We start from the raw sequence: 18,935 nt of genomic DNA on the forward strand, positions 1-18,935 counted from the left end.
AGAAGATGTGGCACATATATACAATGGAATATTACTCAGCCATAAAAAGAAATGAAACTGAGTTATTTATAATGAGGTGGATGGACCTGGAGTCTGTCATACAGAGTGAAGTAAGTCAGAAGGAGAAAAACAAATACCGTATGCTAACACATATATATGGACTCTAAGGGAAAAAAATGTCATGAAGAGGTTAGTGGTAGGACGGGAATAAAACACAGACTTACTCGAGCATGGACTTGAGGATATGGGGAGGGGGAGGGGTGGGCTGTGACGAAGTGGGGGAGTGGCAGGGACATATATACACTATCAAATGTAAATTAGATAGCTGGTGGGAAGCTGCTGCATAGCACAGGGAGATCACCTCTGTGCTTTGTGACCGCCTGGGGGGGTGGGATAGGGAGGGTGGGAGAGAGGGTGATGCAAGAGGGAGGAGATGTGGGAGCATGTGTGTATGTATAACTGATTTAGTTTGTTGTAAAGGGAAAACTAACACACTATTGTAAAACAATTATACTCCAATAAAGATGTTAAAAAAAAAAAAAAAAAAAAAAAAAAAAAAAAGACATTGGGGGTTAGGGATTCAACATATGAGTTTGTGGGGGCGGGGCACAAATATTCAGTCCATAATGACAGCTTCGCTGAAGTCTTGTCCTCTTCCCTCTCTTCATGAAAGCAGCAGGAGTGCACCTGATGGTGAAACTACCCCATACTGCAACAGCAGTTCAGTCATTTAAAAATACAACTGACTTAATTAACTCATTAGGCAGAAAGCACATTCATCCAACTCCGTTTAACCCCTATTTTCGATCTCATTTCAAGAGGACTGAACACCCTTGGGTCAAATCTAATCTGCAGGTTCTTTTTGTATGGCCCACTTGGTTTTAAAAACTTTGAATGGGTTGCCCATATTTTAAAAGCCAACTTCACATGGAAATCCAGACTTGATTCTATCTTCCTGAGCATGGGAGCATTTAGCACACTACGACTGCTCTTCCCCCAAAAGGTCCCAGTGGAGCCAAGCAGAGGCTGCTCTCCAATGGGCACAGCTGCCATGCCTCTGCACCCACCCACAGGACCTTTGCAGGCCAAGGTTTTAGCCCTGGTCTCTTCATAGGGGAATGGAAACCTGAGGCTGGTTTCTGTTGTCCAGGCATCCCTGCCTGCTGGAAATCAGCTTTCCAAGAAATTCTGTATTCTCTAGCTTTTTCTAATCCACCAACTCCAAACTCTGAATTCTACATTTCATTTTATAGTGAGACTCATTTGACTGTGTAAACAGTCTGTGTTTTAGTTTTAGTACAGAACTCTTCCTTCAACTCAGTTGTTAAGTGTCCTCAATTTGGAAGTAAATTTAAGTAATTCTCTGGGCCTTGCCTCTTGGACCTTATCTGATGGTAAACAGGCAGCAGCTTAAGGGAAAAGATGTTTTAGTGTGTAGGAAACAGATGGTTTTGCTGACCAAAGATTATGGCATCTCTGATTTTGGAGCCAAGATAATGACTTTTTAGTTAGCAATTACGTAACAACCAACATGACTATTTTAAAAACTAACAAAAAATTACAAATCACTTTATGTTGACATAAAGTGTCCTTGGAATTTGTTTTACCCTATTCCTGATCCCAAGTATGAAGACAATGAGAAAAAAATTGCTATTGATACAACAGCTCACCATTATTATCACTCTTCTTGGGCCTCACAGTTCCCAACACCCTCTCACAGCCGTATTTAATCCTCACAACAGCCCTGGGAAGGATGGGTTAAGAATGATCATTATTTTATAGATAAGGGATCAAATACAAGGGAGCCTTTGCATTCCTTGCTCACAGCCCCTCTGACCACTAAAAGGGAAGTGTTTATACCATATAGAGGGCCGTGCATTCCACGCAGGTAGTTAAATTTCTAGTCAACAGTTTGCCAGAAACAGACTGCGTTTATCTGCAATACTTTTTGCAAATTGCTCTTCCCCAAATCCTAGTAAAGTTTAGGCATTTAGAGACATTCCATCACATAATGGACAATATGCATTAGGAAAGGGATCACAGAATTTCTGGACTGAAAAGGGTTCTGGAGCTGACTATCTAGTGACAATCCTCGGGCTTACATATGACTTCCAAGAGTGGTCTACTGCCCATTTCCCGTGTTCGTCCCCTGCACTGCTCCTTAGATGGGCTGTGTGTTACTAGTATCTTGCAGTTTTGCCACTTCTCACCACCCTCCCCCACCAACAAACACGCCAAATTGATCACAGCCCACTGCTATTTTAAAACACAGCTCTCATTCCTGAACCACATCTGGGCCTGCATGCTGATGCCTCAGCTTGGCACTCAGGACACTGCCCAACTGGCCCCTCCCTAGGCCTCAGGTTCGGTTCTCTGGACCCCTATATGCCACCCACACCATACAACCCCACCCCTCCAGATATCCTATACTTACTTTCCTGTTACCCTGCTCATGCTGTCTCACTTTTCTCTCTCAGGGCAAACTTCCCCACGCATAATTCTCAGATAAAACCTCCACTCCAAAAGAGGACAGAGGACCAAGCTGAATTGCACCAGGACTGTGTGATCAGCAACTTCCAACTGTAGGAAAACCAACAAGTCAAATGGCTGCAGGGACTTTGACAGACAAGTGGTGGGGAAAAGAAAGGGATGGAGGGGCAGCCAGATTGAAAGAGACTCAAAAACACATTTAAAAAAGAAAAACAGCAAGACCAAACTCTGGTGTCCAGCGATGTACATGTGGGTGATGATCTACGAAGTCACACAAGTGTTGGACAAGTGGTCACTTTTGAAGGGAGGGGCTATGATTCTGATGGCACATGTTGGGGCTTCTGGAGAGGCTGGCAAAGTTCTTGACCTGCCTGGGAAGTCAAGGGTGATTTGCCTTATAATGATTCATTAAACTAATTTGTTCAGTGAGATTTTCTATACCTGTTTTAGTTTACAATAAAAAATTAAAAAATGAAAAACGGGGGCTTCCCTGGTGGTCCAGTGGTTAAGACTCTGTGCTTCCACTGCATGGGGCATGGGTTTGATCCCTGATCGGGGAAGTTCCACATGCCGTGAGGTGTGGCCAAAAGGAAAAAAAAAGTAATAACTCAAATATTAAAAAAAAAAAAAAAAAAAAGAAAGAAAGAAACTCAGTCTTCCTAGTCACATACACCTATTTGAGATTATCGCTATCTCAGGATAGTGGCTCAGAAAATAGACTACGGTGTCAAGTAAAAGTGAAAATTTCTTACTAGTTGTGTAACTTTCGGTAAGTTGCTTTGCCTCTCTGAACCTCATGTTCTTCACCTGGAAGATGGGAATTATATCAGCAACAAGCCCATAGTTTTGCTGAGGATTAATTGAAATTGTGCACATATGACACTTTATAAAATGCTTGGCATAATGTTCAATAAAGATGAGCTGGTGGTGGTGTAATGAAATGGGAGATTGGGATTGACATATATACACCAATATGTATAAAATGGATAACTAATAAGAACCTGCTGTATAAAAAATAAAATTCAAATATAAAAAAAAAGATGAACTGTTATTGGTATTCAAACATCAGTGACTTGCAGATTTATTTACATTGGGCTTTATTGTAAATATTCACAATATTTATGTTCTTTTAGTATTTAAAGAAAATATATTGTTGTATTGATTTATGCTCTTCTAAAACACCTACTCCTAAATTAGCTGTTAGAATCTCTTTTAGTGAACATATTTTTATGACTAAATATTGCCTCTTAGAAACTACAAATCTAGGTATATGTTAAAATACTTACATGGGTGCATTACTCCATAATCTTTAAGTTGCGAGATGGATAAATCTGATGGAAAATTTTGAATTAACAATTTATGATATGAATAGGTGTCCATTCCAGCTCTTCTTACACATCAACTGTGGAATAAACTTGGCTCTTGCTTTCAAAGGCAACTTGGAGGATTGGATATTTCCTTATTCTTTAAGAAGTGTTTGTAATTTTACATGTTTATATTTTCTTTTAGTCTGTGATCACACTAGAAGACCTCGGTGCTGAAATCTGTGTTGTTGAAATCTCCTCTCACTCTTTAAATTTCTTTCCTCTTAAAAATATTGGAATTAACGTGTCACATGCATTAAACTATTTATTAACAGCCTGACCCATTCCTGAATATTGTATGGAAAATAAATGAGATGCTATCTGTGTCTTGAAATTTAGATGTGGTTGAAATACTAATGGAGGGATTTAGGAATGAACATATATGTCAATGTAGCTGTATGAGATACTAGAAATGTGAGGCAAAGTCTGTTTACTGCTACTACTACTACTAAATCTTAGAAATAAAGATATACAAGGTCTTCAAAGGGAAAAATGAAACGAGAACAAATATATCTCATTAACAAAGCAGTCAATTCCCTTTATTTTTAAAATTTTATTTACACATAAGAATGATCTGTATAATGTACATTCAATATAGAAAGCTTTATATATTTGATAATGTATAGAACATTTCACAATTACACTAATCTCTTACATAACATCTTGACATCCATTTTTAAATTTTTTTGCACAACTCCTTTTTCATTAAATTTGGTAAAGCCAGTTATACATACCGACGTATGCTGTGAGCTCTCAGAAGGTTAATGATTGAGGAGAGGATACCAGTGAACAGGTGCAAGGACAAAACCTAATAGTGTTCGACGGTAGGAGAACAGCCACACAGACTCGATGCAGGAGAGGGAAATGCCCTTCTTAGGGGTGACTTAGATTTCCCAATTTCTGTAGACTGCAGTTCAACCCCACGGTCACACTAGTTCAAAAAAATGTTATAAAAACTAGGAAGAAAGTTTTTGTCTTTTTGATTCACAGTCTTGTAAACAGATATAAAGGAAAAAAATGTGCTTACATACATCAAGAAAAAATATTCTTGTGTACCCGCTTAGGTTGATCCACAGAGTGCTTTCTTATAACGTGATATAATTAGAATCACTGACTTTTTTCCTAAATAAAAATATACTTATAGAAAAAGGAATAACACTGTCAGGAAACCAGGAGAAAGGCAGTTGCAAGTTTTCTTCAATGTATCAGCTGGAGGAATGTGGACGGGGCACTGGCCTTTCAGCGTTTATTGTCTCTCAAGAAAGTTTCAAGTCTGATAGCCAAGGTCGCCTGCCTCATGGTCTACGGGAGGCGGCAGGTTAGACATGACTGATGACGATGTCCCTGCAGTAAGGTAGCCAGCAACTCCAGGTCCTGCAAGAGAGAAAGGAAAATATACACCTTCTAAAGAGCAGAGTCATGTGAGAACACTGACCTCTATAAAAATGTCAGAACCAGGTCAAGCACCCCACCACAAGGAACTGATACAATCTATTAGGATTATGTAAGCATACAACAAAACCTTAATAAACAGCTACACAGCACCATTTTCATGGTTTGCCTTTACTATATGACAAAGTTAAAAATGATTTCAAAATTTATGCTGGACAGTAACACTGGTGTGGAAATATGGAAAAATTTTCCCTTCTCACATCTGGGAAGTTCAATCTTTCAAAAAATCCTGGACGCTGAAGGATATAGCTAATGTCAAATGAGAAAAAAGGGCAACAGAGGAAAGAAACTCTGTACTTGGGTCAGTCCATTTGAAAGTCATATGTGATGAATTCCCAACAAAAAACACTTCTATCCATATTCAAGATAACCTATTTTCATTTGGTGCAAAGAAATGCTACTATAAAAAGTAACACCAAATGAACAAGGGTTGCTACACCAAGGTCTCTGAGAAAGAAAATGCAAGCTCTGGACATCACTCATAGGTAAAAATAAGAGTGCTACGGAAAAGGTATCAATATTTTAGTTTTATACATCTTGATTCTAACAATCTCTAGTGCACAAAATGCCATTATCTATGCCAGCATTTATGAAGATGTGGCCTATGAGCATATAATGGCTTTAGCCCTCTAGTTTATCATGAACTGCAGAGACATTTAATTACACCTCAGAATCACTGCACAACTGTACAGAGTACTTGCAAGAGACACTGTACTGTAGCATAATACTGCATATCGAACAATACTTTTAGCTGAAATCATAGGAAACAAGGCAAACAGCTAAGGAACATTGAAGGATTAGGACTAGAAAGGCAGTGGAAGCAGCATGCATTTAGCAAAATGGTTCTCTACCTGCTTCAGAGAGCTACACAGAAGTTAGCAAGCTGCCTGGCAGAGCGGATCTAAAGCCCGCTCCTGAGGTGAAGGGGACTGCTGCCAGTTAGAAGGGAAGGAGAGACACCTGAGGGGAAAAAAGAAACATAAGCAGCAAGGGAAGTCATAAGGAAATGCAAACAGCAGAGCAGTTTGATGAAGGCTAAGGTATAACAGGGACTGAAGCAGGACACAAGGGGGACAATTCAGATTCATCTTGTTTTTAACCTCATGAGCATTTGTGCTGAGGACGTGAAGAAAGCAGACACTGTGAACGCAGCACGTGGTTACACGGCGGCCAGAGACAACTCGGCTCACCTGAGGTGCCGCTTGCCACCTGGAGTGCCCGGGAACTTAGAAAACCTAGAAAAAGGACTGTCCCTTTTTTAAGGCAAGGTGAGCTTGCATCTATCAACCCCTGCTTTCCATCAATCGGGACACCAGGCCTTCCACAGACTGCTCAGGAAAGAGACCATAGCCCCCTGACAGCGGTGCAGAGCAATAGCGGACACGGTTACACCACTTCCCACCAACCTGCCACTCTGAACTTCAGGCAGCAGCAAGATTGCTAGGGAACACGCCAAGGATGAAACCTTTAAGAATAAACCCCTAAACACTCCAGACTGGTACAGTTCCTGAGCACTTCTGATGTGGGCTCAACTTAGTTCACATCAAATGAGTAGATTATGAGACCAAATCATGAAAGCTACATATACAGAAAGGACTAAGGATGTGGTTCTCAGACTACATGCTGAGGCACCCTGCGGCAAATTCACACGGGACACCACGGGCTATTTAAAATTTGAGAGACAGGTGACATCTGTTGGATACCATACAAACAACTACTCACAAGTTGTTTGGATATAACTACTTAATAAACTTAATTATTAAGCATTTCTTTTGGCCTAGGGGTAGTTAAAGAAAAAAAAATGACTAAGATAGTAAGGCACTGTGAACTGAGAAAGTTTGGGAACCTCTGGGCTAAAATCTAAATTGTGAATGATGGGCCTAGAAGGATTATCCAGAAGAGACCAAATTCTAGCCCCACCATTTGCCTCTTTAGGAAAGACAAATCAATTCCTGGTATTTCTCTAAATGAAATCTGAGATGCTCTCTCCCTCACACCCCTGGCCTCTTCCAGACATGTCTGGTTTCTAGGGGCTGGAAGCTACAGTCTGCTAGGATATGATGCTGTGTTCTCCAGAGAAACATGGCAGGAAAGAGTAAGAGCTGCAAGAAACGGGGCACATGGCACACTGTGTAAGGCAGCTAGACTTAAGAAGGATGTGAAAACCAAGAATCCCACAGAACGGAATTGGCTGCCATGATGGAGTAGTGGAAGGAGCATGGCCTTTGGTGAAAATGAACAGGGGAGTCTCAGTGGGGGGAGGGGAAAAAAGCCCTGTCTTAGCAGCAATGTCCTACAATAAACTGACACTGACCTTAGGGAAGCTTTCCTAACATGGCTCCCATCGTGTAGTCTTGGACACGTGTAAAAAGAAAAACAGAAGGTAATAAAAACCAACGCTGCAAAGAACTAATGGACCAGTTTGATGAGAGGCCCAAGGAATGCACCCTTGCTCCCTTTGATGACCTTAGGAAAACAAGTTAACTATTTCACATGCCTCTAATTAAACAGAAGTAAATAAGTATATAGTACAAAGTTCTTCCTCCCCAATTCTAGCTCCTAAAAGCATCTTTGCCTTGGCCCACTTCTCTTTCTTTCCCTGTTGTTCCTTCTTTCTCTATTGATTTTCTAGGTGAGGAAATCTGAGGATTTTCTCTGCTGAAATTATTTTTATAGGGCTTGGAGCTTGTTAGCACCAAGCTCTTCTGAAACAAAATAAATGGCTAAGTAACCCAAGGCCCTGCACAATGAGCAGTTACAGCTTAACTGCACCATGGGTAAAGTCCCACTGAGGCACTTTTAGATGAACATTTATCATAAAACAAAACAATATGCCAGGCTAGAGGGTCAGTCTCATCTCAATTTATCAACACTGAGTAATCCTCCCTAAGACATTTTAATTTTTATCCCACATCCTAAACATGTGACTGAGTGACATTTGCTCAGCGGCCAGGAAGAAGAAAATTATAAATGTGATTTAGTCATTCTCATCTTATTTTGAAATAGTAATTAACTTTCCTTTATCTCTCCCCATCTCCTAGACAAAATCGACTTATGGGAAGAAAAGGCTGGTGACGGACTTAGGTTCTCACAGCACCTTAGTTCATTTGCAAATTGATTAGACAGAGGCTGGTACAAACTGAATCTTTTCAAGACTGAATGCAGGGTGGGGTAAATTTAAAATTCCAATCCAACACAACACTGCATACATTCCATGGAGATAACGGGACTTTATCATTATTAGAAGTACTAGCCCCTTTTATCAAACAATGACACACAATTCAACGGAAAAGCTCAAACACAAAAAGGAAAACATTTGGCAACCCAAGTGATAAATATACATCGGTTCAACTGGTAGTACTTCCACAACAAAAGAACATCCCAGACTGATGATGTGCTAAGAACTGGACAATCTGGGGGCCAACACAGCTCAGAGCTAGTCCAGATTGCCCCACATCAACTGATGTGCCCTTGGGCTTCAACAATGACCTTCAGAATGGCCACAGTAAAACTCCAGGCCCTTTCCAGGCTGGGATTTATACCACCTACCCCTCGATGGCTTTATATGGAACTTGCTGCCCCTTGAGCCAGACCAATGATGTGAAGAAATTTATAAACCCAGCCTTTTTATTTCCCTAACCTTCTGCAGCCCATCAAAGCTGCTTCTCATAACTCATTCAAAAGCCACCCCAGGGATCCAAGTAAAAGGAAAGGCACAGACAGAAACCTTTTGGCTCCCTGAACTTTTCCTATAGTTATCAGGGAATGTGGGTGGGGATGAGGACCAAGTGATTTCTAAAGGAACTCTAGGTCTTTGAAGATAAATCCTTCTCTCTTCTGTATTCTAACGACAGACCTTTTGACCCACAGCTGTTAGTACGTCAAGGATCACCTGCAATCTTTTATTCCATCCAGTCAAGTCAGTGAATGCAATGACTGTGAAGTACACTCAAGAACAAAAAGAATTAGAAGAGGCCTTCCTGTCCCTGCTTGTAATCTACATCTTCCTATTCTTCAAGGTCAAATTTTAAATAAGTTTACTCTCAGCTAGAAAAAATACGGCAGATTTTCCAATCATACCATTCTTACATACAAAGTAATGAATAGGTGAATGAATACCACCATGAAAAGGTGGTATTGTGTAAACTTTTTGGGAAAAGAGTCTAAAGAGGTAAAGTTTTTAGTGTGTCTATAAGAACATACTCCTACTTAGGAGCTACAGCTTTACCCCAAATTTGAAAGAGATATGGAAGAGACTAAGACCATATTTTAGGTATTTCCCTCCATAGAAATCATAGGGCAGGGGATGGGAAAGGTAGAAGGGAAACCCACGGCACTCTACTCTTAACGTACACAAATGCACCACATGTTCATAAATTCTAGAAGTCTGATTATAAATATTAGTGGATTAATATTAAAGAGGTCACAGTGGAGGAAAAAACAGTAATGTCACAACCACGTCTAAAATTAAAACCTTGTAAAACTTTCTCCAAAGTCCCCACTTCTGAATATTCAAGATTTGGTCTTCAGGATTTATAAATTTCTATACTAGCGATCAGGATTATTAAAACAGTTACACTGGTGTGAGAAACGCTGGGTAATTAATTTTTTCTCTCAATTTACCTACATCATCTCTGGTTAGAGGGGGACGTAGGGCTGACATTTTAAAAAATACTATAATTTCAGGCAGACTGCAAGAACCACTTAATATTCCTAAGGTTAATTTCAAACTAAGAACTTTTATACCAAAGACTGTATTTCATTTTCAGCATTTAGCAATAGAATTCTGTGACTTTCTTTTTAAACAGAAGCCAATATGAAAACAAGTATTCTAAAATTACTATGCTAAAATAAGTCTGTCAAATGAACAAATGTCCCAAGTTTCTGAAGTGTATTATCTTCTGATCCCTAGGCAGTAAAACATCCTTTCCTTTATGATACCCACATATTTCCTCCCATGAGAAGATAAACCCTAAATATTTAGTAAAACTTCAGGTTAATCACTGGTAACTTTGAAGAAAAAATATTTCACATGTGAGTATGCATATCTGGAACTTCAACCTAGTATTCTGACAGAATGGAACAATGCTATCACGTTTCTGATACTGATATTTCTGAGTAGACATTTCTCTACTCTTTTTTTTTTTTACATGTTCAAGATTAAACATTTTAATACAGCCATACTCCAAATACAACATATGACACCATGGATTTACTGGATCAAAACTAAGCAGAGTCCGCGTTGTAGTCAGCACACATTCAACACCACAGCAGTTCGCATGCTGTCTGGGCTAGAATCAGAGGTCTACTGCATGCCCACAGCATCTCCAAGACAGGTAGCTAGGAACCGAGGAAAACCCTCTAAATGCCATTTTTAGTATAGACAGGGCAAAAGAAAGGTCCAAGTGGCTTCTGCCATGTGTCTTAGGGAAGAGAATTGGGTGTGGTTTACCTGTGAGGTATCCTGCTGTTTGTGACTCAGAAATAAACAAGTCATGTTTCTGATCTTTGAAGGCACTCCAGACTGAAGAACGAGACAGGATTTCATTCACCTAGGGAAGTAAAACAAACTAAGTGCTAGATGTTGGTAGATGAAATTAAAGAGAAAAAGCAAACTTCCAAGACAAAAGGAAGAGGCCAGCTGAGGAAAGAATCAAAGATGAACCAAGACCTCACATTCATCAGACACTCTACACCAGGCACATCTCATTAAGCCAGACGCAAAGATGTCCCTAAATCAGTCTTCCCTCTAAACTTGGACTCCACTATTTGAACTTACTGACTTGTATGTAATGTGGGCACGAAGTTGTTCTTGTGATAGTAACAACTGGCTGACAGTGTGGTGTTGGTTCATGAAGTATTCCTGAGGAAGGGGTTTGGGGAGGAGCTACTGCAAAACTCAAGCTACAATTTTTTTTTTTTTAACATCTATTTATTTATTTGGCTGCACCGGGTCTTAGCTGTGACACGTGGGATCTTCATTGCGGCATTCAGGCTCTTAGTTGCGGCATTCGGGTTCTCTGATCAGGGATCAAATCTGGGCCCCCTGCATTGGGAGTGTGGAGTCTTAACTGCTGGACCTCCAAGCAAGTCCCTCAAGCTACAATTTAAAGCACTTTTTCAAACTATGGATGTGACCTTTTAGAAGTTTAAGAAATCCATTTAGCCTGTTGTGATCAACATGCTTGAGAAAATAAAATAGATTAATATAGAAAGCATCAGACTATGACATGTAAAATGGGCAAAATTGTTCTGTGATATATATACACACGAGTATAAATAACATGTGCGTAAATGTGTATTGGACTGAGATGGAAGACATGTTTCTTTCTGTGACGTAGATTAAAAAAAAGTTTAGGAAATTCCAATGTAGAGGATAGCTTTCACATATCAAAGTTCAGATCAAATATTTATTGAGCACCTCATATGTGGGTTACACAGTGGACACAAAGATGAGAAAGACTTTCTCTGTGCCTGAAGTGCCTACAGTTTAGTAGGGGAGACAGACAATGCCAGATAACTTAGTGGTAAGCATTAAAATAGAGATATACACGGGGACTGTGAGTCCAAAAGCCTCTTTGTCCCAACTTGGAGAGAAGCAATGGTGGAAGTGATTAGTTGTGCAGGTGCTAAAGTTCCTAGTTTGGAAACTATCATAATTCTTTCCTCCTCTTGGGAGTGGAAGGTGGGTGTCAAGGTTGCTCTGCTAATTCTCATCAACAGGAATCTGAAGGGGAGAACAACTGCCAGTGCGCAGTACACAGGAGTGCCTTTGCTTGGCATTCAGAACACTCACAGGTAACTTTATTCACCATATAGTTAATGACTGCAGCAGCACGTGCTGTCTCTCTCCTTTATTATCACCTTAAATAGTTCAAATGATAATACTGCTAGGAGGGACACCAGCATAAAAAATGTTTCTCTAGTTGGAACATACAAACACAGTGGATTCACTAAAGGAGAGCTTTAAGTCAACTTAAACCTACAGAAGAACATTAGTAGGTAGAAATAGTCCAAACATCTATGAACGGATGAATGGGTAAACAAATCGAGGCATATACACGCAATGGAACATTATCCAGCCTTAAAAAGGAATGAAGTGTTGAAACACACTATAACGCAGATTAACCTTGAAAACTTGCTAAGTGACAGAAGCCAGACACAAAAGGTCACGTATTGTATGATTCCATTTATGTGAAATGTCCAGAATTGGTGAATTCCTAGAAAACAGACTGGTGACTGCCAGAAGCTAAGGGGAAGAAGAAATGGGAAATGACTGCTTAATTGGTACAGAGTTTTGGGAACTAGATAAAGTGGTGGTTATACAACATCGTTAATGCACTAAATACCAGTAAATTGTTCAATTTAAAATGGTTAATTTTATGTTAGGTAAATTTCACCTCAACTTAAAAAAAGAGAGCATTACTAGATAGGGCTATATAATAATACTGAATGAGGAACTCCTCAGAAGCAACATTAAGAATAAAACCAATGAGGAAAATTAAATTACTGAACTCAGCCTATGCATGTGGCTGAAACACATTAATAGAATCTAAGTTACAACAAAATGGAAGCCAACACTTTGTAAGTGCTAATAACGGAAGGAGATGAAACTAAAATGATGTTCTGTATCTTTTAAAATGGTATTACGGGATGGTTAATGAATGCGGTTATCACTATTCCACAGTAACTCCTAGAACTGAAAGTTAACCTTAACCGGCAACTAAATGCTCAGTATTCTTCTGTGCTGAAGAATGTGCAACATGCTACCACTATCCAGAGAAAGAATCCTCCCAGTGACTATTTGGGTATATAGTTTGTGTTTTATGAGGCAGCTATGCTAGTCCATCCCTGGTCTTGGGAACTGCTCCAGTTATGGTCAAGAAACACACCTGTAGGTGGAACCTGAGCTGAGGTGCATAGATCATCAATGGCCAAGACACCTGGCTTTGAAAATGCCTTGTAATCGGCAGATCAAAGTTACCTCTGTGTAGACTCACCTGTTCTCCATGCTGCAGGCTTCGAGTCATTGCCTTGAGAGCTTTAACAATCTGAGCCTTTGTGGCTGCTGGGCTGTCCAGATTTTCAAGACCAATGCCTTCAAGTAATTTTAAGAGGTATGGGACCAAATCTGCTTTCAGGGCCTAGAAGAGAATATTAAGTATACATATGTGTGTATGTGTGTGTATGTGTCTGTCTGTCTGTCTGTCTGTCTGTCTCTCTCTCTCTCTCTATATATAGTCTATATATATATAGACACACACACACAAATATATATGCTTTAAAAAATGTAAGCCATCCACTGAAGAAATAATTTCACCCTCAGAACCATATCTGGAAGATGACACTCTGCTTCATTTTAATGCCAGATGCAGAATTTTGGGGGTGAAGGTATCTAATAATAATGACATTTTTACTTAATAAGATTTTATTCTGTTCCATCAACTATTCTAAATGCTATATGCTGATTATTTTACTTAATCCTCCCAACACCTAATGATGTAGGCACAACTATAATATTGCTGATGGAAAAATCAACGCATGTAGGGTAAAACATGTTGACAGTCACGGAATCTGTGTCTGGACCTATAAAGTACAGAACCTGAGCTTCAGCGAGTATACCGGTCTGCTTCCTCTAAGGACATATACTGATGGGCAACAATATTGGCAGTATATTAGTGTTTTTTTTCACATTTTCTTAAAACATCAACCTTTGCATTCACCATACATTTTCTATCAGCCTAATAAAAGCTAAGTAATACTTTGCTACCACACAATTTTCACTGCCTACTCTGAAATTCAAAGGGAAGAGGTAGAAATAACTAAGTAGGTCTACCTCTTTTTTACAGATATTATTCTTGGAACAACCCTGTGAGAAGTCATAACTTTATTTTACAGATGAGGAATCTGAGTACTGTAAGGGTAAATATGATGCCTCAGGTCACAGAGCCATCAAGTGGTAGAACTAACTCACGTTCTTTCCAATTCAACAACCCTCCTAGCCAATTTTAAGTTTGAACCTCAGAGAATCCAATTATCTCCTTGAAATGTACTCAGTACTTCTAACCTGCCTGAACAAGGAACAGGGATGGAAGTGAGAGTGGATGGGGAGAGAAGATGTGAGAGGAAAAGGGGCTGGGAAATAGGAGGGCCAGATAATAAGGATGCAGGGCCTTGTATTCAGGCTAAGGATGTCAAATGTCACTTTGTCATCTGGCAGGTAATGGGAAACCATTGAAGGATTTTTAAGTGAAGAATGAGTTACACTTTTAAGAGTTGTATTTTAGAAAGATCACTTTCTCAATAGCTTCTAAATTTATTACATGTTTTTTTGTTCCCTTGATGTCTGCTACACTGGTACCCACTAAGTCTTCTTTTCATTAGATGGGTAGTCTCTTTGAAAAGGACTATAAAAACCTTGGCATGTTTTTTGAACATGACTTAAAAGAAACAAAGGAATGAATAATCAGAATGAATCTTTCCAAAAAGGATAAAATAAATTTTACAAAGCAAGTTAAGGATAAATGCTTAGTAGCCAAAATTTAAAATTCAGACATCACAAAAGCACTTTGACATTGGTAGGATTTTTGGTAGCTGGCCCACCTTTTCTGTATATATATACATGTGCCTGTGTGTGTGTGTATAAAATATAAAATTGTGCATGCAAAAATTCACAAATTACCTCTCTGCCAAGTCAGGGAAACCAAAATCAGTGCTAAGTAAGTGAAAATCTATTTGGTATGTTGCCTTCCCTAAAACAGAAATCTAGAAAGTCACTTACTTGTGCTACTAATTCACTCTGCTCCTTCTGAAACATTCGGTTAATTGCTTCACAGGCGAGACCAACAGTATCTGGTCTCTTTTTCATTCCATTCATCAGTGGGCCAATGGTCTCCAAAGATGCCATGGCTCGAACACACAGCTAAAGTGCCCAAAAAGAGAAGGTTACTTGTAGACTAGCAATATTTTATGTAACACAGTAAATACCACAACAATATATAAAAAACCTACATTCAGTTCAAGTTTTTTTGTTTTTTTTTTTTTCTTTTGGGCCACGCCACACCAAAAATCCCTTAGATCCCCGACCAGGGATTGAACCCATGTTCCCTGCAGTGGAAGTACCAAGCCTTAACCACTGGACCACCAGGGAAGTCCCATCAGCTCAAGTTTAATAATGAACTAAGTCAAATTCAGTCTCCTATTAATCAGATCATTTAAACCAGTTTAAGAATTGTTACAATACCATGAGGCTCATATGGATTAAGGCACAGGGTAGGAAGGGGATTTATACTTCAATGTACATTAGTCAGGAAGAGGGAGCACAGATAAATTCTAGAGCTATAAGCTACTAAATGGATTCATCAATACCTCGTTTTCAGACAGGGCATGAATAACTCGAATGGCACTCTTAGGAATGGCATTGTTCCTATGATTCATCGCCTGAATAACTTTGGGAAGATGGCCCAACGGTGGGACCTGATCAGCCAGCTGAGGCTGTGCATTGAAGAGGCATACTGTTGCCATTGTCAAAGTTTCCAGAGTTTCTCCCTGGAGGGTATAAAACAAACAAACAAGCAAACTGTAAAATACTGATGAAGTCCTAAACATCCTTGGTAATTATTTGGTGTTACTAAGGGCCCACAAGTTGTAAGTGCTGATACTTGAAAAGTGATCCCTAAATCCTAAAAGAACAACAAACTTCCCCATCTTGACAAAGGCATGAATTTAAAGGACTTTAAGAATGTAATACATTAATCTAAGCAGCCTTTCTCTGGGCATTTCTATTCCACATCTCATTTCTACTGCAGATAAGAGATGTCTATTAAGAGATCATCTCTCAAAAGATATTACCAGAAATTTTCAGATAATGTTATAGAAATGCCAATATCAGAGAACATCAATAATTCAGGAGAATGAAGAACTAGCAAAAATGTTTTCCCCAGTTCTATTAAAAATCCTACTAATTAACATGTCTGGCTGCCATAATGCACTTTCTATTGTGGAAAATGGATTGCAAAGACCTGTAGCTTATACCATTATATGCAAACATATATATCCATAACATAACATGTCTTAAATAAACATGGAAGCTGGGATGCACCGAAAAAGAAAGCAATATAGAAGGAAAATGTTATACGTTTTTCTGTTTCCAAGTTTCTCCTTTCTGAGGATTTCATTTTTTAAGCAAACTATGTATGTAGTAAAAATCCTAGTAAAGAGAAAATGTGACTATAGAAGGAGACATATGTAAGTATCTGACATAATGTTAATTTTTTTTGAAGTCTTGCAAAGCTAATGATAGTAACTAATGACTTCTAAGTACTCGACATTATACTAAGTACTCCACATTTATCAAAACTCATGAAAATTTCAGCCTTAGGGGCAGATGCTGCTACCTTTCTATGAGGTAACTGAGGCAGAATCAGGAGGCATTACTCCAGGCCACAGAGCTAGTCAGTGGTGGGGCTGGTACTGGGGTCCAGGACCATCTAACAACACAGATCGGGCTCTTAATCACCTCTACAGCCAGCTTGTTTAATTAATTATGTACCTCAATTATTTTCAATATATGAGTTCAAATAACAAAACCTTATATTACATCAGGGTTTATGACTTGCCAAGCCAAGACCAAGTCTACTTTCCTACTCACTCCTGCTTTCCTGCTAGCCTTTGGCTTTGAGCATAGGTACAGGGTTCACCCATGTAGTTAAGACTCCCCTGTTAATTTTTTAAAGTAGGGTCATTCCTGCCATTTATGACAAACTAAGTGAAGAACATGCCCTAGCAGGACACACTTCCATTTAGGTTTCTACACTGCACATTTAGGTTTCTCCTTAAAACCATACAATCACTGGAAATGGGACGGCAGAAACCTTTCAGAGCTACTATAATTGTTAGAAATAGCATCCTCTCAATATACATACCTCCAACTTTTACCAAGAAGTTTCACTTTTGACAAGGCATATGTGAATTTAAGGGTGGCTGCTACATGGAAAGAGGTAGCCAATTCTTAATGTATGGTCATGAGGATGGTGTTTTAACAGAAACACTATCAACATGTTTAGCAAACTATATGAAATGTCTGGCTGACGGCTAAAGCTTACATGAGGATTGTTCTTCTCCAGGAGCTCAGTTAACTTTTCTAGCAATGCAATAAGAAATTCTCTAGGCTTTCTCAGAACCCAAGCTGGCTGTGCAATAAAGATTCTCAAGAAAACTCCTCCAACAGCAAGTTCACCTTCTGCTTCTGCAAACACCACAGCAAAATCTTCAGGCAACTTTAAATAGAGAAAGAACAGTCAAGTCACTTACTAATCATTAGTTGTACATTAAGCAAGAAATAAAAACCCTATTAAAGAAATCATTATGAAATTAACTAGTCCTTAAATAATCATTAATATAATCAAATCAAAATTATTGTAAGTTTTATTTTCTCTTAACAAAATTCATGACTTTTTTTTTTTTTCTTAACAAAATGCAGAAAAAGTCCTTTGATTAAGTTACTTACTCTGAAAGTGAGTATTCCTACTTTTATGTTTAAAACCTTATTTTCCAGGGGAAGACCTAAGTTTCTTAACGACAAAGTATCTAAAAGGTTGGCATTAAACTCACTCATCAGGAATTTTAAAAAACAACGAAAATTTACAGTAAAATGTAAAATTCCTTCCTCTGAATAAAAGTATACTTTACCTTCCAGTTTACATCGGGGTTGTCTTGCTGATTTTTAAAGTGCCTTGGGGAAAAAAAAAGGGGAAAGGACATCAAACTTCAGTCACAAGACACACTTTCATGCATGTAGAGTTAAGCCTTAGAGAGGTGACAGACAACGTGAGGCACACCTGCCTGCCCGGTGACCCCACCTGAAGGCCCTAAGTTACTGAGTGTCTCTTGACTTACTCGAGCACCATTTCTCTAACTGTCATGGACACTTTATCTCTGGAGCTGTCATTCCAAATTAACTCAGGATTTTCATGAGTTCCTTCAAAAATATGGACGGCAGCTTCAGGGTTGTCTCTCATGGCATCCATAAAAACACTCGGGAGAAATTTCATCAATATAATTCGAACCTAGATGAGGAGGTTTGAGAAAGAAAAAAGACCTATTGGAAACATCTCAATATTTGGTCTGCTTTACATTTCTCTAAGATAAAGTGTTGCTGTAATTTGTGTTATGGCTGATATGGGCCACAACTATCATCCAAAAATTCTGGATTGAGAGAACAGTTAAACCTTGGTTTATGCAAAGGTAACAAGACTCACTATGACCTGCTACTACTTACCTATCCAAGTTCATTTCCTCTCTCCTCCTCAAATTTAAGAAACATTAAGAAATTCAGCACGAGTGGTGTGTGAAGTTCCCAGAGCACACCACCCTGCCAGATGCTGCCCTGCACATGCTGTTTCCTCTTCCCAGAAGGCCCTTAGCTGGCCTGTCCCTCCACCCCTCCCACACCCCACACCCTCACAAATTTTTCTCAGGCTGCCTTTGTGTTGTACAAGTATTTTTTAGTGCATTTATTTTGCTATAATATGTTTTACATTATACTGTGCCTTTTCCCAGAAAGGATTTAAAAAACAGCTTAAAAAAATATATCCAACACATACATACACACAAACTGAAAGTTAGTCT

General features: G+C 39.1%; 1 protein-coding gene across 3 annotated transcripts in view; it reads right to left on the bottom strand.

Annotated features, from left to right (window-relative positions):
* Positions 1-4,368: 4,368 nt before the first annotated feature.
* The window catches only part of DNAJC13 (DnaJ heat shock protein family (Hsp40) member C13), a 127,724-nt gene continuing 113,157 nt past the window's right edge, over positions 4,369-18,935 (bottom strand). For 2 of the 3 annotated variants that reach the window (XM_059064174.2, XM_067033783.1), the window contains 8 exons: positions 18,204-18,373; positions 17,997-18,039; positions 17,411-17,584; positions 15,675-15,854; positions 15,088-15,228; positions 13,307-13,450; positions 10,759-10,858; positions 4,369-5,228 (listed from right to left, as the gene is read on the bottom strand). In XM_059064174.2, the coding sequence (XP_058920157.1) occupies positions 5,122-5,228; positions 10,759-10,858; positions 13,307-13,450; positions 15,088-15,228; positions 15,675-15,854; positions 17,411-17,584; positions 17,997-18,039; positions 18,204-18,373 (1,059 nt within the window). In that variant the 3' untranslated portion in view covers positions 4,369-5,121. Of the gene's footprint in view, positions 5,229-6,157; positions 6,267-10,758; positions 10,859-13,306; positions 13,451-15,087; positions 15,229-15,674; positions 15,855-17,410; positions 17,585-17,996; positions 18,040-18,203; positions 18,374-18,935 lie in introns of all 3 variants that reach the window. The other variant, XR_010840634.1, reaches the window with a different exon arrangement.

The sequence above is a fragment of the Kogia breviceps genome, chromosome 5, assembly GCF_026419965.1.
Source record: "Kogia breviceps isolate mKogBre1 chromosome 5, mKogBre1 haplotype 1, whole genome shotgun sequence".
Classification (NCBI taxonomy): domain Eukaryota; kingdom Metazoa; phylum Chordata; class Mammalia; order Artiodactyla; family Physeteridae; genus Kogia; species Kogia breviceps.